The sequence below is a fragment of the Centruroides sculpturatus genome, unplaced genomic scaffold (genome assembly GCF_000671375.1).
Source record: "Centruroides sculpturatus isolate CEXI.00-Female unplaced genomic scaffold, Cexi_2.0 scaffold200, whole genome shotgun sequence".
NCBI lineage: Eukaryota > Metazoa > Arthropoda > Arachnida > Scorpiones > Buthidae > Centruroides > Centruroides sculpturatus.
The window spans coordinates 242,041-264,462 of record NW_019384495.1 but is presented as its reverse complement, the minus strand read 5'-3'; the positions used below and the strand labels follow the sequence as shown (position 1 = coordinate 264,462).

Below are 22,422 nucleotides of genomic sequence, written 5' to 3'. Positions count from 1 at the left end.
AAATATTTGCATTGAGATGACATGCTTGGTTTTCTTACTCTCACTTGACAATCCACATCGTTTGGCATTAGTCATTTTGGACTTTTCTGATTCCTTTTAAGTTTTTCTTTCCAATGATATATGTTTCTTACATTTCTGTTCATATTTCCTTTGAAATTTCTTTGACATTATGAAAATTTTCTTCAACTCAAACAGTTATCAGCTTATAACTTTATAAATTCCATTTTATTGGTTATTATTGCTAAATAATATTGTAGATCATGCCACTCTGTACAAATTGACACTGATTTCAATGTCCTATTTCTTTGCAATCCAAAGTTTCACTGCCCAAATGCTGCATTGTGTCGTCATTTTCAGCATTCACACATAACCACTACTCCTCGCACAGCTGCACACCCCCATTACCCACAATTTTAAATATGGACATAAACCTTTCATTCAACAAAATTTAAATCATTAGATCATCGTTTATAGTTTATGAGATATAAACGTGACAAATCTTGCCATTTGTTTGGTTGTTCCAATTTTCATAGAACTCCTCCTATACCAAACTGAATTTCAAGGTGTGTTCAAAAGGAGTGAGAGTGAATGATGGATTCTGTGGTATTTGCAGGATTCCTTGACTTTCCAGGTCTGTATGGATCATGTATGGTGATTCTTTTACCTTCACTAATATTACTTTTGATATGTTATTACTTATTTCTTATGTTATGCAATAAGTCTATTCCTTGAGCAAATAACTTTGTTATACTTAATATGAAAACAAAAGGAGCTAAATCCTACTAAATTTTACTCATTTGCAAAGAAAAAGTAGAAATGAAATAAAATTAGGGTTCTTAGCTATTTGCCATTGTAAATTTCCATCAATTTTCCATGTTATCATCAAAAATTTTCTAGCATCCTGCTATTGTTAGATTTAAATTTTCTTATGGAAAAATTATTAAGTTTATAATATGGAACAATACAAAATTCTTTATACAGTCAATGACAAAAGTGAATTGTCACCTCACACTAATTGGTATGGTAATGAAGCCATATGCCAAATTTGACACATTGAGTAATCCAGACTATTTTAATCAAATATGAATGTTAATTTAGACTAACTTTAGGCCCAATCCACACTACCAAGTTGCTTACAGTGAAGTAAAACATTTATCAATTGTGTCTAGTGTATGTCTTTACAATAAAATCTCAGTCTGGTATATTGGACACAATTGACAAATATTTCTTGGGCCTATACATGGCTTGGTAGCGTGGGCCTTAATGACAAGAATCAATAGAGAGACAGTTGGATATTTGTAAGACAAGATAACACAACACTGTCACCTGCATGATTAACAGAGATTACAACTACCTGACTAATTACAAATGTACAAACTGATGGATGTTTGTAACATTAATTCCTATTTTATCTCAATTAAATTTATGTATTTGTGTACTCATCTACCACAGCACACATTATCAAAAATACATGATACATAACTCCTATAAGCCAGAAATTATTTTTTAATGGGTATTCACCAAATGCTAGATAAGCACTGGACTGCCAACTAATCTGTTTGGAAAGTAAGCACTCAGTTTCCAATAAAACTTGTTTTTGAGGGCATCCAATTCAATGAAGTTAGATGTCTCAAGAAGTCTTATGCATTAGATACAAATGAAACTTTGCACACTTACTGCTTCAAGTTAAACAAAAACATGTAAAATGAACACGAGTGACAAGTTCCATGTAAATTCTATGATTGCTATGAACAGTGTAAATGATTGAATACATAATAATGAATATTTGAAACATTTTATTATTATTTTTGTTTCATATATATCTAATTGCTCAACAAATTAATGTATCAGATTTAGGTAAACTTATTTCATTAGAAATATCACATAAGTTTTGATGCCTACATCCTTACTTTAAATCAAAGACAACGCATTTCATAATATAAAAAGAAAATCAAAGACAACGCATTTCATAATATAAAAAGAATATTGACATCATAAAATAAAACAAAACTTAAACTAAATTTTAAATTAATCTAAATAAACTATAAAATATAAAACTTGTGAGATTGTTACCTTCTGACCAGGAAACATGCAACAGATTCGTTATTTTCATCGATGGCTCTATGCAGTAACGTCTGATAACATCCACTCGGACCTTCCGACCAACAGTCTGTATCGCAGCCATGTTGAACCTAATGTATCATAACAAATGATGTTAATAAATTAAGATCAAAAATGAAACGAGGCATTTGATTCATATTCAATTACCAAAATAGATGCTATGTCTTCTTGACCACTTTCTAGTGCCACCCAAAGTGGACTGTTGCCATTTTCGTCCAGAACATTCAAGTCCGCACCTTTGAGGCATAATGCGCGAACGACAGCTGGCAAATGCCTTTTTACCGCTAACTGAAGTGGCGTATCGTGATCCTTTGTTCTATGTAATGATTTTTAAATAACTTGATTAAAATAATAATTAATGAAATTATATAGAAGTTTTAGTCCCTTTATAATACTAACAGAATGTTGATATCAGCTCCGTTGTCGAGAAGAAAGAGAGCTCCTTTGGTATCTTGATTTAATATTGCTTCGTGGAGTAACGTCAAACCATCGATGTTGGTGACGTTAATATTTGCACCTCCGGATAACAGCTTCTGCGCAACATTATGTAGAGACATTTCTATTGCCAGGGAAAGAGGAGTTTGGTCCCTCGAATTTTTTATATTAAAATTAGGAACTATTAATGAAACGTCAGATGCGTGCTGAGTATAACCTATTAAAAAATCATTTAATTGGATAGTTAATTACTGTCAGTTAGCAATAAATCAGTTTGGAGAAATAAAAATTATAAAAACTGTATTCATTTAATAAAATAAAACAGTATAATGATGAAAAAAAATCATTTGTGATTTTATCAATTGATATCAACAAGAGCAAAACAAAAAATCTTGCTTTGCTCTTGACCAGGAGTGGCCAAATCTTGTCAGTATAGGAGCCATGTATCACCTACTAGAAATAAACAAGAGACATATTCTTTATTAGAACATATATATTATACAGTAGTATTAAAATACTATGATGTACAGAAACCACAATAAGGGTCAAGAAGAGCAACGTGGTTTGTGAGTCATAGTTTGGCCACCATGATCTATAATATGTTTAAAAAGCTAAGGGATTTTCTATCCTAAACAATTTAAATCCATATTGACTAGTTGTTTTCCTTTGTTTTTATGCACAGAATATACCTGGTAACTTTGGGTACACATTTAACATAAACCTGATACCTAATGCAATACCACAGTAAGTGTTTGTATTTTTAGAAAACTGCTATACAGTAAACCCCCCTATAACACGGTAGATATGTTCCGTGTTTTATGAATTCCATGTTGTATGAGTCATTTAAATACACAAGCCAATCGCAGCCCAGCACATGTGCAGTTTAGAGACTATGGCTGCTTGAAAAGTTTTCTTCCATAAAATTAATTGATTCTAGACTAATTCGACTCAACATTTCCAAAATACATATAATTTTTTGGGAATAATCCATATAAACTATGCTATAAACAAAAAATTGTAGGATTACTTACCGAGTGTGCACCGTTTGACGACGCCATTGCTTAAGCTTGTTTTTGTCGCGGAGTGGTGCATCGAATGGCGGGCATGTGTTTCCTGATAAGTTATTTTTCTGCGAAAAATTCGCTATACTGAACTTTGGAGACATCATTAATATAAATATAATTTTTATGGCCGTTAAATAATAAATGGTTTTTAGTAGGTCCGCTGCTCATTTAAACTCAACAGTTTGTGCAATATCTGCTACTGGTCTAGATTTGACCAATTCTGTTGCGACACAAGTCAGTGATGACATTTTACCGTATTATACGAGTCTCTTTTAGCGTGTTTATACAAATATGATCACAATTTTTTTGCCGTTTTATACAAATCCATATTATATAAACTCATGTTACAGGGGGTCTACCATATAACAATGATATTGAAACTATTACTATAAATTAACATCAACAATTGCTTCAATTACCTTTGACAGATTGTAAAAATGATTATGTAAGTAATTCTTTATGCTACTAAAAATTCAGCAATAACTATTAATTGATTTGTAATTTCTGAAAGTTTGTTTTGATGTTTTTGCTTCTGATATATGGAATTTTTTTATAATAGATTCATACTCTACTTTCTCAGCTATTGTTTTAAGAAAGTAGCAACATTATGAAAACGAACAGAATGTTACATGTATAAATGAAACAAACTAAAAGATTATTAAACAAAGATTACACAATAAAACAAATATATATTTCTCTGTAAAAGTTAGTTATTTGATGATAAAGTTATCAAAACGTATATACGTGTTACATGTTTCATTGTTTTATACATGTAACATGTATATAATAACTTAGTAATTATAAAGTTAACCTTGATACTGGTAGCAAATGTTATGTATATTGTGGACAGAACAAAGGAGAAATGAAGACATACTGATGATGGCAGAGAAAGAAAGACAGCTGTTAGCAACCATAGAGGAGGAGGTGGAACAGTAACAATGGACATTCATTAGAAACTTGACATGGATATGCATATTATTGGAAGGAAAGGTAGAGGGAAAAATAAGTCATGGAACATCTAGAATAGAATATCTGGATGGAGTGTACATACCAAGTGGTAAAACTGCTCACTCAAGACAGGAAAAATTATTATTTTTATTGATTTTTTTTATAATCATAATAAATTAACTGATTAATAATTATTCCATATTGCCCATCAAGCTATAGGTTGAAAAAAGAGAGAGAGAGAGATTTAACTTATTTTTTTTATATATAATTAGAGAGAAATAAGAATATTAACCTTTATGTTCAATAATAGCTTCAATAGCTCCTTCTTGTTTTGATAATATTGCAAGATGAAGGGGTGTATGTAAATACGTAATTGTTTTGCCATCTTCTTCTTCTGCTAACATGGCTAACGGATTTGGTGCTGACGTCTGTAGATTTGGATTGGCTCCTTTTTGTAAAAGAATCGAAACTAAATTGGATAGGCCTTGGGAACAAGCGACGTGTAAAGGACTTTCTCCCTGTTTAATATTTCCTAGATTAATATTGTCATACTTATTTTTGAAATAATAATTTCAAATAGAGATTTGTTTTTGTTAGAAATTAAATTTCAAAGTGCCTTATTGTTAGTCATATTGGGATTTGCTCCGTGAACGGCTAAAAATATTCCGGCTTCTTCATTTCCACTTGCAGCTGCCAGATGTAATAAACTGTCACCTAACAACAAAAACAGCAATTTATTATATATGTATAGTTAAAAAAAAAATAATTTAAAGTATTAAAATATAATATTCCTACCGGTTAGAGGATTTATGGCACTTAATGAACTTCCTCTTTTCACTAATCTTGCTGCAAAGCTATTGTCATCGTAATTACTTCTGACAGCTTGCAAAGCATACCATAAAACGGTTTGACCGTCAACATTTAAGATCTCCAAATTCAGAGAACTTTGCTCCAGTAACATATCAAAAACCAATTCATTATTGGCCGCAACTGCTCTATGTAAAGCCGTGCTGTAATAATAGTAAATTTGTTATTTTAAAATATCACATCAATGCAAAGCGAGTCAAATTAACTTCTTACTTTCCATTCTGATCTTGCTGATTTGGATTAGCTCCGTACTGTAGCAATTTCGACACAACATTAGCCATGCCTTTTATTATTTCGGGGTCGGTATCGTTTGGTGAAAAACTGCACGCTAGATGAAGAGGCGTCACCTTTTCGACAGACATGGCAGTATTGACCGAAGCATTATTTTCAATTAAGAATATAGAAGAAAATTCATCTCCTAAAATCAAATAGTTTTAATTATGGTATATGAAGCATGCAATGCAATAATGTTGTAAATGCCAAAAAAGAAACTTTTCAGGAGAGGTAAAAAACATTTTTTCTAATAAATAAATTAATTTTAATTTTACAATGAAATGATAAAAAACTCACTGAGTTACAAATTGTCTGGAATATCAAAATGATGTAAATATAAGCCGCTACATTTTACAGGCCAAAAGTCACGACTTGCACTCTGCCACTTTAAACATTATATTTTCACATAAATTCATCGTCAAAATACAGCTACTTACATTGCCCATATCACCACAATGTTCTTTTGGGGCAGAAAACATTGCATTTAAAATTCAATTCTTCGATAAAATGTATTTAGAAAAAAAATGATATTTACAACATTATGGCATTGCACACTTAATATTTAAAAATATTTTTTGTATATATAAATTGTTATCAATTATTAACCATATAATTTAATATGACATATAAATACCTCTTTCTAGTGCTCTATGCAGCAATGTTTTCCCTCTGTTATCTGTCGCATTTACCGAAGAACGGTGACGGACTAGCGTTTTTGCAATGCTCTCCTGCTTAGTGCTTAAAGCTAAATCAAGCGGAAGATCTCCTTGATCATCAATTTCATTCAATTTACTTGGTAGCTATAAAATTTTCATCATGAATTTAATGTGTTAAATTTTCTTTGAAAAAAAAAAACTATTTAAAGAAATATTAAAACAAAAATATTTGGAACAAATAATTAAAAATTTNCCTGTTTCTCAAAATATGAAACTAGATAAAATAAATATACAGTCAAAGTCTGCACACGTTGACTCACCAAGGGGAAGTGAAAATGTGTTGAGTTATCTGATATGACGAATAAAATGAAGTTGAAAAAAAACCACAAAACTACAATTAGGAAAATACAGTAGTGCTTTATACAGTACTGTACATGAAATGTATCTCTCTGACCATCCATCACTGGCACTAAAGTTGGTTTCTACTTCAAATACCTGTGATTTCCATCGCTTTTTGTTTCAGTATTAGCCCTGAAACAGGAAAATTTGATGAATGAATCTGCTTTAGCACACATACCAGAACAAAAATATTTGGAACAAATAATTAAAAATTTGTTTAATTCTAGAAACTGAATTAAAGTTTATTGAGTGATAGAATTGAACACACTTCATATTATTTGTTCTACTACGCTGGTGTCAAGGTTTCTTTATTTTAAAAAAATACTAAATTAGATTGAGTTTGAGATCTCAGAAAAAAATTAAAAAGCTAATATTTTCTCTAAAATGTCAATAATTGAATGTTAATTTATTGTTATACACCAGGGCTGGCCAAAATGTTATCATGACAGAAGCCATATATCACCTATCAGAAGTACAATAGCCATATTCTCCTTTGAAACTGTATTTTATGTATTCTCTTATACTTAATTATAATAATTAAATATGTGGGAGCTAGTTTGGACACCGTGAATATATGATATGAAATTAACTTTCATTTTATTTCAAAAATTATTCATATTCAAATTTATCTTATAGTTTAATCAATAATTAGTTATAGATAATATTATTTGTCTTTTCACAATTCACTCTGGCTATTTATCAATATAATAATCTGCAATGTATACTAATCAACTATAATGCCATTCAAAATAATATTCAAGTAAACAACAGTTTCAAACATTCAAAAAATATTTGAACCTAATGTTTTCAATCTAATCTATACGCTGTGATCAAAATTTTCATTAACAAATTTGATTGAATACAAAAGGTGTTGTTTATTTAAATATAATACATTTAATACAAAAGTTTAGTTTATAATATGAAAGCTAATTTATCTACAAAATAAATGTAAAGGTTTTATAAATTTCTATATTTATATTGATTTTAATGATGATTTACCAAACTTGTGATTCTTATTTTTAAGCTTATGCTAACTACATTTAGAAAATATAAAAGATATCTAGATTAGGTTGAAATAAAAATAACATTTAAAATCTTTATGGAATCAATCTTACTCTTTCAACAGGAAAATAACATACATGCATATATAAGGCTTGGTAGAGGCAAATCATCAAGTAAGTGAGCAAACAAACGAGTGGCTTAAACAAAGTGAGCCTTAAAGAATTAGAACACTTTCTGTCTATCCCAATTCACATTTTATTAACAAACTAAAGGTATACACGTTATACCAACAAAATATGGATTCTGTCATTAACTACTATTTTTTTCTGATCTATGTATCAAATTTCATCCAGTTCCATCCATTCGCTTCCAAGATATTGATGTTTGTTAATATTTTTCACTTCATTTAAAAATTTTTCTTCTTTTCTCCTTCAGTCAAAAAAGTTATGTCTTATGAAATGTCTGCTAGAGGTCACTTGTCATTATATACAATATGTCACTTCAATTGTTTTTGACAGAAATTTAAATTTTTTAAACAACATGATATTGAACTTATTTAAATTATACTGGTCTGTGTTAATAAAGGGTTTCCGCTAGGGGTGCTCAAACTTTGACAGTGTATAACGCCCATGTTGGTGAAGCTACAGCTGTCAAATTTGGAGGTTATAGTAATTAATGTTGGGCACATCATCATGGAAAATTACAGTGTTGAGCAACACATACAAATCATTAAACTTTACTATCAAAATCAGTGCTCAGTTCGAGCTATGTTCCGTGCGCTATGTGATTTTTATGGTGCACACAATTGTCCTGTTGAGTCGACTATTCGTCGTTTGGTGGACAAATTCAAACCAACTGGTTCAATAAACAATCAAACAACACCTGTACGTCATCAAACTGTGTGATCTGTAGAAAACATTGCTGCAGTGAACAAGTGTGTGCAGAATAACTCGCAGTAGTCAATTCCTCGTCGCACCCAAGAACTTAACCTTTTGCAGACCTCAACTTGGCAAATTTTGTGTTGGGACTTGGGCTTGCACCTGTACAAAATTCAATTAACCCAGGAAATAAAGGTAAACGACCATAGGCAGCATTGAGCATTCGCTGACTGGGCTCTGGAGCAGTGGAAGTGGACCACAATTTCAGACGGAAAATTATCTTCAGTGATGAGGCCCATTTTTTGGATGAATGGCTATGTCAACAAGCAAAATTGTCGCATTTGGGGCAATAACAATCCACATGAGATTCATCAGTTGCAAATGCATCCAGAAAAAGTCACTGTTTGTTTTGGTCTGGAGGGGTCATTGGTCTGTACTTCTTCCAAAACGAAGCTGGCACTGCCATAACTGTCAATGGCGAGAGGTACAGGTTGATGATAACCAATTTTTGTGGCCTAAATAGGAAGATATGAATCTCAACAACATGTGGTTCCAACAGGATGGCGCTACCTGCCACACAGTGCATGCAACAACGAATCTTCTGCACGACAAATTCAACAGCATGGTTATCTTGTGTTTCAGCGATGTCAATTGGCCATCGAGATTGTGTGATTTAATGCCATTAGACTTTATCTTGTGGGGCTACGTTAAATCATGAGTTTATGCAAATAAGCCCTGGCTACTATTGATTTGGGAGAATGCCTTAAGCATCTATGAGCTACATCAATTTATATTTATGAGTTACATATAACAATATCAGTCAAGCAAATAAAGCTAGCACTACAACACATATGGCACCATAAATGTTACAGGTTGTAAGGAACTGAGTCTGAGCTATATTGTTATTTAATTTTTATTTTGCTTTTTATTCTATTTTTGTTTGGGGTTTATGTTTAGTTAGGATGAAGGTTCCCTCACCACTCACCTTAGTAACAAAAAAGAAACAAAAACAGACGAAGAAAAAACCAACTCATCGACTAGACAAAGCGCCATAGGGAAACTAATGCGCACTTGTGCTCCCAGGCAGAAGTTTGAAAGAAGTTCCTCAGAAAGAAGGGGGGACACCCCACACACACAAAGTAGAAAACTTGCTAAACCTTGATAAACATCCTGAATATGTAATAAAAAAGAATAATGTAAAAGGATTTTACGAGAAATGTCAGAAACTAGACTGCACAGGAAAAGACATGCAAATTTATTGTTAGGCATTAAGTATGTAAATGAGGGGAGTGATTTGAGACATAATTGTAATGTCACCTCAGAGTACAAAACAAGCATGAACAGAGAAGACAAGCAAGGTGAGCCTCAGCCAGGGATAGAGCGAGGTGAATTCCAGAGTGAGATTGGAAGCAAGTCTTGTGGATAGCGATAGGAGTGGTTCAAAGGAAAAGTGGATTAAAAAAAAGGTTCCTAGTATTGAGGTAACGGATAGGATCGTAGTTCGTAAGATTCCCTGTACATAGTTTAATTTATTGATATTGTCAAGTTCCAAGGGGGAATAGTTCATAAGTTATAGTAAGTAACTTGAATTATTTTTGTCAGGTTTTTCGAATTGTTTCTTTTCGTTGAATAAATTGTTTTTGATTCTTACTAATTTGTACGTAGAGAATAATTGAGTTAACATTAAATATTTGAGTTCCTTACTGACCCATGTACATAGTTATTTCCGGAGCACACGTAAGCTGGGTCTGGCATACTAACCACAAACCCGTGTAAAGTACCCGTTAGGTTAACGATCGTAAAGTTCGGCGATAGTCCCAAACGTCTTACTGGCACATAGTTCCTTGTCATATAAAAAAATCAAATAGTACTTGGTAATTAAGTAAATAATCATTTGAATGCCTAAGGTGAGCAAGAGCAGTATAGTCATATAAATATTTTGTCTATTGAAACCTGTTTCTCAAAATATGAAACTAGATAAAATAAATATACAGTCAAAGTCTGCACACGTTGACTCACCAAGGGGAAGTGAAAATGTGTTGAGTTATCTGATATGACGAATAAAATGAAGTTGAAAAAAAACCACAAAACTACAATTAGGAAAATACAGTACTGCTTTATACAGTACCTGCAATGTATCTCTCTGACCATCTAACAGTGGCACTAAAGTTGGTTTCTACTTCAAGTACCTCAGCGATTTCCATCGCTTTTTGTTTCAGTATTAGCCCTGAAACAGGAAAATTTGATGAATGAATCTGCTTTAGCACACATACCAGAGCTCTTTGTACGGTGACTTTCTCTGTCATTTTTGAGACAGCCATGACAAAGACCCAAAAAAAGTTTCTTAAATTCCTCTCTTTTCTTCAGAATTCCCACCAATGTTGCCTTTGAAGGTTTTCTTGTTTCGCAAATTTGGCTTGCAAAGTTTTATTAAATTCAAATTCAGATACAAGTTTGTATTTTTCCTTCAGCATTGTTAAGTTTCAGATACTCATTTCTAACGCAAAGTGAAACACTTCCTGCAAATAATGCATGAATGAATGGTGAGAAAATGCAAAATCAAATTCTGTTGTGACATTAAGCTGTGTGGTGTAAACTCATTTTTTTCAGGACGGGAGTCGACTTAGCCAACGTCTAATTGAGTGTGGGACAGAAAAAGTATGTCAATTTATCCTGTGATAGCGAGTTAAATGGTGTTGAGTAAACCAGAGTTTTTTAACATTAACGCCTATGTAGGTCGGCCAGGACCACAGAAAACTGACTACTTAACCGACGGTGTCTAGTTATACCTATGATGCCTTATGCAGACTCGACTACTATATATATATTTTTTGTACTGGTAGAGTCAATTTATGTAATTTTCAATAGTGTAAAAAGCCCATATGAAATGAATACTCTGCATAAATCAAGAGACAAGTGTAAATAGTTTAAGAAATTTTGTGAGGAATAAGCCAAAATCATTTATTTTTCAAAAATTATTACCATTAATTCAATGTTATTTAAAATATATTACTCATTTAGTTTAATAAGTAATTCTTTATAAATTAATATGTAATAAATTAATTTTTAAGGAATTAATGCAGTAACAAAAAATAAAAAGGTATGAGAACTTACCTGAGGATCAAATTCAATAAGATATAAGAACACGACGTCCTCTCTTCTTGTTCGAATAGCAGTGTGTAAAGGATATTCCGTTTTGGTTTTGAACATTTGATATAATAAAGGGGCACTCATGTGAGCAAAATCTTCACTTGAAAAATCATTCTAAAAAATCAAGTCATTAATATTAAGTTATAAAATTTAATAATCTTGTATTGAGTCATTATTATTTGGTATATGTAACTTTTTAGTCTAATAGAATAAAAATATGGATAATTACATTATTTATGTATGTTTATTGAACCAAATACAGTTTAAAAGTATATTTAATGTATTGAAAATCTCTCTCTAAAACAAGAATTTATCAATTTACTGATTATTTATAAATTTATCATTGCTTCTTAAAGTTTATTTTATAATATATGTATGTAAAGTACAAATAATATCATAAAGTATTATAATGTATTTAATGTTAATAATAATATAATATAGTGTGTGTTCAGAAAGTCACTGTAAACTTTTCTAATCATATTTTTGCATTATTTCAAAAGATGTGTGGCCTCTTGTTCACCAGATCTAAATCTACAAACTTTTATCTATGGGGAGCAGCAAAATCTGTAGTGTGTTCAGATTGTCCATGCACGCTGGATGACTTGAAAGCAGCAATAACAGCATTCATTCAGTCTTTCAAGAGAGCAACTGATAGCAATATTTAGAAATGAAATAAGAAGGATCCAAGCCTGAACTGATGCTAATGTGAGTCACTTTCAACATTGTTTATAATTGTCATTCATGTTTACCTCCTGTATTCTATATTGAAATATGTCTGTTAATAAATATGTAAGTGAACAGTGACTTTCTGAACAGCTTGTATTTAATGTATAATGGTTAAATAGCAGAAATGGTAAAGACATCAGTCTACTTCCCTAGAGAACTAGAGATTAAATTCACGTAGAAAATATTGAATTTTTCCAGGGTGATCTGTTCCTGATAGGTTAAAACCCATCCATCACCACCCAGCTTACCCCACATCCTAACTGAATAATATTTAATCGTTGTAGTTTGTTGAATTCTGCTCAAAGTCATTTCAATTCTGTTTGAAAACTTGATGTCACTGTGTAACTATCAAAAAACACTGTTCTCCATCATTAAGAAGTAGATCTTTCTAACAAAATATATTTGTTTTAAGCATTAAAGATTATTTTATTATATACATTGAATTTTGTTATGCAGTCATCTTTCCATAATTGTGATCAATAAATAACTGCATTATCAGCATGCAGGAATAAAAAGCTAAATATACAGCACATGTATAATTCAATGATATAAACTAAAAATAAATAATCAAAATGGAATCCACAGAAATTTAAGAATTGAAGATAATAAAAAACAGATACAAAGCATTATGTAATGATTTGCAACTTAAATTATATTAAGAACTTACCCAATGATTAGAAATCAGCTCTGAGCAATGATTCTTTAAAGCTTCGGCACCGATTTCATCCGCCGTTTGATAAAATTTAACACAATTCGTAACATTAACTGATGACATTAAAGCTTTCTCACATCTAAATAAAAAAAGGATTTCAAAATAATTTTTTCTTTATATGTAACATTTACTAAATTAAAAGTGTTATTAAAATTAGGAAGTAAATTAATAAAAATTAAAATATTTTAAAACATCTTAGTAATGAAATTATTATTACTCTTTCATAATTTATTATAATTTTTTAGAACAGATGTTCTTAAGAGTTATTGTTATAAGTAAAATGGTTTGTGATAAAATTTAACACAATTTGTAAGACCCCCAAACAAAAAAAGAAGTAAAAAAGGGGAAAAAACCATTTCTCTGTTTTTTGACATTTTTGGGTTCAGAGGTCTCAAAGTATGAAGGTTTGCAGAAACCCAGAAGTCAAAATTTGACATGATTACAATATTTTCCATAGTATATACATAACATCTGGATAAGTAAAAACTGATAAACTGTAAATATATAAAGTAATATTAAACACAAAACTAGACTCAAAGTGTAAATAATTCCATTTTCTTGTTAATGCATTGAAATTTTCCATTATTAATTTTCTAGAACTAAGTGTTTTTACTTAATAGATTATTATGATCATCAATCATCAAAACTCTGATAAATAGTAAACAGTGTTTTTGTACTGTTATTATACATATAGAGTCACAGCAGTGAGTCTATGCTAGATAAAAAGCAACTGACTAACTATATATAAATTCAGAAATCAGAGATGCCAATTTTTGGGGGTTTATTTCTCTACCCCCAAACACCTGAAATAATTCTGAACACATCTATTGAAAGATAACTGTTCTGTCTGGAGTGGATATGTTGTTTATCAGATGGCAGCGAGATGATTTGTTGAATGCTTGTTGTAAAAAACAATTTTTTTTTACACTGTTACCAAAACTTCTTAAGGGAAATAGATACGTGATATTTATAAGAAATTTCAACAGTTCAGTAAACTTTACCATTTGTATTGTAAAATTAAAGACAATCCAGCTTTTCTTCTTTGAAGTGTGAGCAATGGAAGCAACAATCAAACTTTTTTGGTTGAAGTGTTGATAGCTGCTTCCTGCACACTCCAGATATGCAGATTTGCTTGTATCAGTTTGTCTATTCTGTGGTGCGGCGGTCCCCAACTTTTTTATCGCCGCAGACTGGTCAACGTTTGATATTTTACCACGGCCCACTGAGGGGGGACATTGATTGTTTATATTTTAGATTGATTTAATTTAATAACTTTAATTTAATTGTATTTAAACATGACTTCAAAATAAAATACAGTTACACCAAAAAATGAATATAATGTGATTTAACATTTTAACTCACTAGAACACTAAATCAATGAGAGCCTTGAGCTTGTTTTTCTGCAACAAGACGGTTTCATCTGGGGGTAATAGAAGACAACAACACCCGAAGTGGGTTTCTTATGTCTAGTTTATTCCGTTGTTCCGTCGTCCATTAAAAGTCGCACAAACCCGAGAGAAATACACAATAGTAAATAAAATGGAAATACCAGTAATTTAATGTTCCTTGAGCGGCCCTGTACCATTTGATCCACGGACCGGTACTGGTCCGCGGCCTGGGGTTGGGGACACTTCTATAGTGCATTCATGCCCATGATTACCAGATCTGCCACATAGGATGTATCCTTAAGTAGTGTGCAAAATTTTGGATTTTTCTATAAAAGGATTGACAAAATATAAGCAATTGAAAAGTGCAAAAGTCACCAAAAAAGTTTTATCATCATCATTTTCTTAATCTGTCACTGCAGATGCTCCTAGATAAATCTACTGGGTCTAGAAAGCTCAAACTTTAAACTTAAGCATACCTTAATGTCAGTGAAGTGCTCATGAAACTTCAGGGACAGTAGGTCAAAGTTTACAGAGTTTCCCTTAAAAAAGTTGTTTGATATAAGTTTCTAATCAGTGCTGCCAGATATCATGTTCTTTCAGAAACTACAGAATAATGCAAACTTTCTCCTATTTGCTGTTGGATTTGATAAATTATCTTTTATTATATTTTGAATTTTTTTGCTAACTTATTCCATTATTGTATATATTCAGGCTTAGACTAATAAATAGATATTTTCGTTATTACATATAATAATTATTTTGGATTTTGATTCGTTAAGAATTTTTTGTTATTTATTGCCCACATAAAGTCCAGGCACGACACTAACTGAACCCTCATTTATTTAATGCACCATTAGAAAACTATCCTGGCTCTCGATGGAATCAAATAAGACATTACATAATTATATTTGTTCTTAATATTGAAAAACAACATTACCTTTCGATTAAACTATCTAATAAAAATCTTTTGGCAACTTTCATTAATTCTAAAATTGAAGAATCTGGGCGACTTAGGTCCACTTGATCGGTATAAACCCATTTTAGTAGGGTCAATCCAGTATCTAAAGGTATATCTGTAATATCAAAAATCACCATATTTATTATAGAAATCTAATAATATGAGATTACATGTAACCAATTTTATATTCTAATGGATGATTATCACAGTTAAAATTGCATAAGTATAGTTATTTTAAAGTCTTACAAATATTCTTTACACACAAAAATTAGTATCAAAACAATATTTCCTACAAGACTTTTGGTGCACAAATGGTAAAATTGCAGCTCAATGAGATGGTTGGGACCTTAGAGTTGAAGATCAGTCACATTAATGTAAAAAATTCAAAGGAACTGAATGTTTACATGTGATTTTTTGTGAGATATAGCTCCCTTGAAATCACCCTATCTGGAATTTTGAAGATCCTCAAAAAATGGGATAAACTTTAAAAATGAAAAATCCAGTACTACTACTCAAAATAATTGCTAAGAATCAACTACTTCCCCACATTACTAGAGATGGCTTATAGCTTATGAAACAAGAGAAATGCCATTACACTGACTACTTCAGAGTATGATCAGAGTCACATTAAGAGTCATATCTATTAAATCTAATGTTTATAGGTTGATTTTGGGAGACCAATATCCTGTGAAGGGTTACACACAGACCATCAGTTTGATATTTCTTACTCTTATGGGCATGGTCTACAGCTCTGGTAAGGTCTCATCTGCCTCATTCAAAGCTGCAATTTTACCATAACAACAGTTTGTTCTGAACATTAATTTTATTATATATTAATTTTTGTTTGTAGGTATTAAAAAAAATGATTGCTATTATATCCAGTAAGTCAGAGAAAAATGAGAGCAAAATTCCGCTGAAGGTAATCTGGTTGGTTGGTTGGATTTGGAGTGTTTGTGACACAAGGGTCTAGATCGGCCAAAGAATGCCAGGTCTTTTAGGTCTTAATATGTCATAATTATTATGTTGTATGTTCTAGAGTTCTGTATATAAGTTTATTGCCTTCAGATACACCACTGTAGATTGAATTTGACGATTATTCTTACCACATACCATACAGCTTGGTCATCTGTAGATGTATGTTGTTAAAGGTAGCGTTCTCTGTCTGTTTTGTACTCAGGGAATGTTAGTAATACATGTTGGATGTAAGTGGGGTGTGGCAAATTGAAGGTAATCTAATAAAATCAAACCAAGTAAGTAATTGAGAAATTACAGAAATTTTTTTTATATCTGTCATACTGTAGTTAAGTCCTTTGATATCTAAAGATAACAAGAATGGACTTAAAATATATGTTATGTTATGACAGAAATAAACTATTCTAAATAAATAGTAGACTTTCCACATCTCAGATCATTACACACTAAATTCTTATTACTTTTCATCAAAAAGAAAATTCTTCTCTTTTACCTGTTAAATATAAATGTTCTGCCTGATCCAAATTTGGAACACCCCAACTATTGCTCCTGGCTGATAAAACAAATTTGTGCGCCCTGATTGTTCTTCCATCTAAATGAACTGTAAGATCACTAAAAAACATTCTGTACATTAATTTACTAATAATTCGACTAAAAATTACTTAATTGAATTCCTAAACGTTAATTCAGCTATTGATAAAAATAATATTAACGTATACCTGTATAATTCTTTATCGAATAAATTTGCAACTGTTTTAAGTAATCTTGAAACAAACGAATCTTCATTCACATTACCAGTAGCAGCGAGGGCAATGCTATATTTCTTCTCCACTTCGGCAAGCCTCGACTGTAATTTCACATACTCTTCTCGTAACAGCGACAGGTGGCATTGTAATTTTGCCACCTCTACAAAGAAGAAAATGAAATATTAATATTCATTCATAAAATACATATAAAATTACTATTTTTCATTTAATTTGTAAGATTCATACAAATATTTTCTTAGTTTTAGTATAAAAATAAATTTGATGTGATCGATGTTTAAGCATATTTTAGATCAATCACGAGATTCACACAAAATTTAGTTTATGCAAGATATTAATTCAGAAGTAGAATTAGTGAGTATGAAATTTATCAATTGTCTTAAAAAAAGAATGCGCCACTTCATCATCATTTCTTTACTTGATTGTAAAATGACAATGAAATTTACACGAAATTTGACTCCGCTCAAGACATGATACGCGACTCCCTGTATCTTCCTGCTACATTGAGTTCTGTACGCCAAAATTTAATAGCATCGATGCCCTTTATATTCAAGTTACCATGCCAAAATTCATTTCTTAATCTTTACTCCATCTTAAAATATTAAAAAAAAAAATGCCAACACATTTACACACAATCCAGGAATTTTTTCCTGAATTATATCCAAGGCTAATCATAAATAAAATGATCGACTGCAGATGATAACGTACTTATAAATTATTAATTACAGTATATGTTTCTAGATCAACACGAACAAATTTTAATCGATTCGATCAATAGTGGTGTCGGAAATGTTAAACCTTCACTTACATAACAGTTAAGACGCATTTAATAAGAAAAAAATCCAATTAAATAATAAATAATTACTGAAATAAATTAGAAAATAATTTGAAGTCTGCTGATGAATACATTGAGAAAATAATAATGATGATTTAATCAATTTAAATGATACTTTGAATAAGTATGTTAAATACATATTTATAAAATTTAATTCTTAATAGCATGCTCCATTTAAAAGATGTTTTGTGTTATATAAGAGATAAAATATTTCATAGCAAAGGTCATAGTGTCATCTTGACTTTTCTTATATTTTTTTAATGTCTTGTTCTGCATCTGTGTAGATGTTTTCGACGATGTTAATTTAGTATATCATCATTTCAAAGATTATTTTATCATTATTGTATTGTATATGTGTTTTCATCATCATCCTTTGCCTCTTCCAGAATGCTTTTGCTATGTCAAATGGCAAATTATTGCCATTTATTCCCATCATCCCATGGTCTCCTCTGACAAAACCGATCTGCGTTCTCTGTTCTTTTTATTATATCTTTTAAAGAATTTTTTTTCGTGTGAGCAAAATTGAAAGAAAAATGAAAAGTTTAAAAGTTTAATAAATTATAAAGGCCATTTTGGAATTTTTACACACTTTCATAAAACGTAACAACTTATAATTAAAAACAATTCCTTAAAAATAAATAATAAATGCAACTAACCCGATAATTACTAAAAATATCAAACCGACAGCCAAATTCTTTTATTGGGTTATTAAGGCTAAATAATTACTAAGCAAGGCTGCCATCTCTTGTTAAATGTGATCATTTGAAAATTAATTTTAGAATATTCTCGGAGAAAAGACCAGCCTGAAGTGGGACTCGAACCCGTAACTCCTGCTTACCGTGCACAGTTATTGAAAGTTATGCTCTTTGTTATGTATATGTATATTATATCATTTGGGTGATACCAACCAGTAGAAAATTTGTTCCAATGAACTTATTAAAAATATATTTAAATTCCTTGCCATCGTCTTTGTGTCTTAACTACAGAGGAAGTCCGCATATTAACTAATGAGCGGATGCAAATTTCCTTAACCAGTTTTAATTGTAATTCACAGGACAACTTCTACTTACAAACAAACATTGATTACAACTTTTGATTACGTTGATTATATTAATGATTAGTTACTAATTAAATTGACTAGAGATAAGCAGGTATGTCGCCATCACGTATTAATTTTAATAATTATAATAAATTAATTTTTAATTTCGAAACTTCTGGAAGAAAAGAATCAGGCTGGAGTGGGACTCAAATCTACAACTTCCGCATACAGTACAGATACATTGTCAATTACACTATCCAACCATTAATTTACATATAACCATGCAGGTTATACATGGCAGATTGTCTGATACTAATTAATTAAATTAGGTTGTGACTAGGGAATTCGATCCCGGTCCTTATTTCTAATCCCGGGATTTCGGGATTATACTTATTCGATCCCGGGATCCCGGGATTATTTCGGTATTGAGGGTTAATAAAAAATAAGAAAATCTTACAGAAATCAACAAATCAAAATTTAGACAAAAATCAACATATTTTACAGTATACACCTAGCTAATTTAATCACTCTAACTAATCAGACTCAGAGTCAGACTAACCAGACTTAAAATCACTCAGTCTTCATGTTAAATTTATTCTTTTTTAAGCATCACTGAGATCTCTTTAAACTCACATAAATTGAAAAAACCTTTATGTAACAAACTATGCAAATAAACGTTGAAAATTAACAAAAATCTCTCTTAACATCGACTAAATAGACTACTTTCATATAACAACCTAGTAAGTAGGTAGTAAAGTAAGTTTCTTAGCAAAAAGTATTTAAAAATAATATTAATCAGTCACATTTTTCTTAAATATAAAGAAAACTAATCTAATAGGAACATTCTAATTTGAATTGCGAAAATATGATCTGAGAAATAACAACGCATCCAGTGTCTCATCACCAAGTCTGCTTCTCAATTTGTTGCACATATATGCAGCTGCTGAGAAAACGCGTTTAGGTTTGATGGAAGTTGGAGGAATCGTTAGTAAATACTTATAAGCTTCGAGGACACGGGGAGGATGGAAGAAAACAGTCCGGTCGACACGGATCGGGATTGTAGGAGTAAAGGCTACAATCCCGATTGTTTCGATCATTGTAAGCATGTCTTTCTAAAAATAAACGCGTTAATTTTGTAAATTCGGTCTCTGTGTGAGTCTCTCAGCGTCCAGCAAACCACTACCCCGAAACGTAAAAAGACTTTCTCGCATCATCCTGACAGATCGCGGGCAAGGCGAGGGTCGTAACCTTTTCACCTAAGGTCGACCCCCCTAAGCGAGAGGCGTCGGGTCTATATTAACCACACTGGCAAAACAAGATGGCTGACACATTGACAGGTAAAACGCACTGAGTAGTGCTCTCGACTGCGCCAGAAAATCGATTGGCGCCCGCGAAAATTCAAAAATACAAAAATGAAGTATATTACCAAGTAACCCAGTGAGAACTGCTTGCCTATCATTTTAGTTGAAAATACAAGAAGTTTTATTCCAAGCAAGCATCGCAAGCCCGCTTGGTTAATTTCTGCTGCTTGCTTGGAATAAAATTTCTTGTATTTTATATTAAAATGATAGGCAAGCAATTCTGTTAAAAGCACTGGCACTGAACGTTTCGCTTCATGCAGTCTATTTTGCAATTTTTTTAAAATGATGTCAATCCCGAAAATCCCGGTATTAGGAAAACTTAATCCCGAAAATTTTGGGACTGAAAAGTGGTCGGGATCCCGATTTTCGAGATCCCGGGATCAAATCCTCTAGTTGTGACTTATTGTCTCCTTTTTCTCTTCGGATCTCCTGGCATGATGTTTTTTCTTCTCCTTTTACGCACTTGAAATTACATAAATTGATTTGCAGACTTTATGATTAAAATTTCATTATATGAATTCTAGCCAATATAAATTTCTACTATGTAAATCATGTAAATGAAATGCAATTGTGTATAGAGATGAATACACTATCATTGAAAAATGAAATTATAACTCTATATATTATAAATATTTTCAAAAAATAACTGGAAGATTTATATAAATACATTGGGTGATTAGTTAACAAACAGTATGGACTATGAACAAATTAGACAACGAACACCTGACAGAACAATCACAAGAAGAAGTGACGCTGCTTTTAAGATTTGTAAAACTATATTTTAATGGCATCTGTACATGGTTTATGGAACAAGACTTTCACAATTGTATACATAATCTTTTTTGCAGTAGTTAATTTCTGTTCTCTGAATTTTCGTAAGTGCTTTTCTGAACTTTTTATTTATAAAAATGTAAACCTAAAAAGACTGGAGTGTCAAGAACTGTGTTCACTATAGAAACTAAGCAACAGATAATAGCCAAGGTAGAGAGTAGGCAGAAGATGTCTGATATTGTAGGCAGATGACTTCAACAGGTCAACAATAGATACAATTTTAGCTAAGAAAGCTATAATCAAAAAGACTCAAGCAGATAAAGGAGTAAAGAAAATAGCATTTGAGAAACAAAGATGTGCCATCCATGAAAAAATGAAGAGATTGCTTTTAGTTTGTTATTAAATGTAAATAAGGGTAGTAAGAAAGTATATAATTTTTTATTTATTTTTTGGGATCTTCAGAATAAATTAATCAAATTCCCACAAAAATCTATGGTAAATTGATAATCGATTAATGAACAATTTGGATAGTGAACACGATCTTGGAATGGATTGTGTTCTTTAACCAATCACGTACTGTACAAGAAAATATATTTTGTTAATATTTATGCAGTAAAAATAACACAAATCCCAATATTTAAGTAATAAAACTATAAATTACAACGCAACATACCGGGAAATTCTTAATAGCACACACAGAACCAATAACTGGTGTGAATAAAACAAAAAACTATCACAAGACAAACATTTTCCAACTCCTTCTGAGTTCTTCTACAGGCTCTATAACAGTTACCAGATAGAATATTGTTCAGAACATAAAAGCTCTTTTTGAAAGAAATATAAATTCAAAGTATGAGAATAAAAATTCAAAGCTGCGCATGTATTGTCCTGTGCATAACAAAAATTTAACCAATGACTAAACCGTTGTGTCAAGTAGAGTCTGCCAGGCCATCAACATCATTTCCTCCTTAAAATTTATACATGATGATGTAAAATTAACTTTTAAGATTTCTATGGCCTTCAACCATCTGAGGTGCTGTATGTGGGGAGTGGTGAGGAGGAATTTGGTCTATATGAAGTCCACCACAATTTCTATATCTGCT

General features: G+C 31.4%; 1 protein-coding gene across 1 annotated transcript in view; it reads right to left on the bottom strand.

The window, feature by feature from the left end:
* LOC111621893 (rabankyrin-5-like) overlaps positions 1-22,422 on the bottom strand; it is a 42,606-nt gene that overhangs the window by 14,877 nt on the left and 5,307 nt on the right. Inside the window, exons 2-14 of the mRNA XM_023364146.1 lie at positions 17,269-17,455; positions 17,043-17,161; positions 15,557-15,692; positions 13,187-13,310; positions 11,758-11,907; positions 6,343-6,508; positions 5,649-5,853; positions 5,364-5,578; positions 5,185-5,282; positions 4,861-5,086; positions 2,521-2,773; positions 2,269-2,437; positions 2,074-2,192 (exon numbers count right to left, since the gene is read on the bottom strand). Of these exons, the coding sequence (XP_023219914.1) occupies positions 2,074-2,192; positions 2,269-2,437; positions 2,521-2,773; positions 4,861-5,086; positions 5,185-5,282; positions 5,364-5,578; positions 5,649-5,853; positions 6,343-6,508; positions 11,758-11,907; positions 13,187-13,310; positions 15,557-15,692; positions 17,043-17,161; positions 17,269-17,455 (2,167 nt within the window). The remainder of the gene's footprint in view (positions 1-2,073; positions 2,193-2,268; positions 2,438-2,520; positions 2,774-4,860; positions 5,087-5,184; positions 5,283-5,363; positions 5,579-5,648; positions 5,854-6,342; positions 6,509-11,757; positions 11,908-13,186; positions 13,311-15,556; positions 15,693-17,042; positions 17,162-17,268; positions 17,456-22,422) is intronic.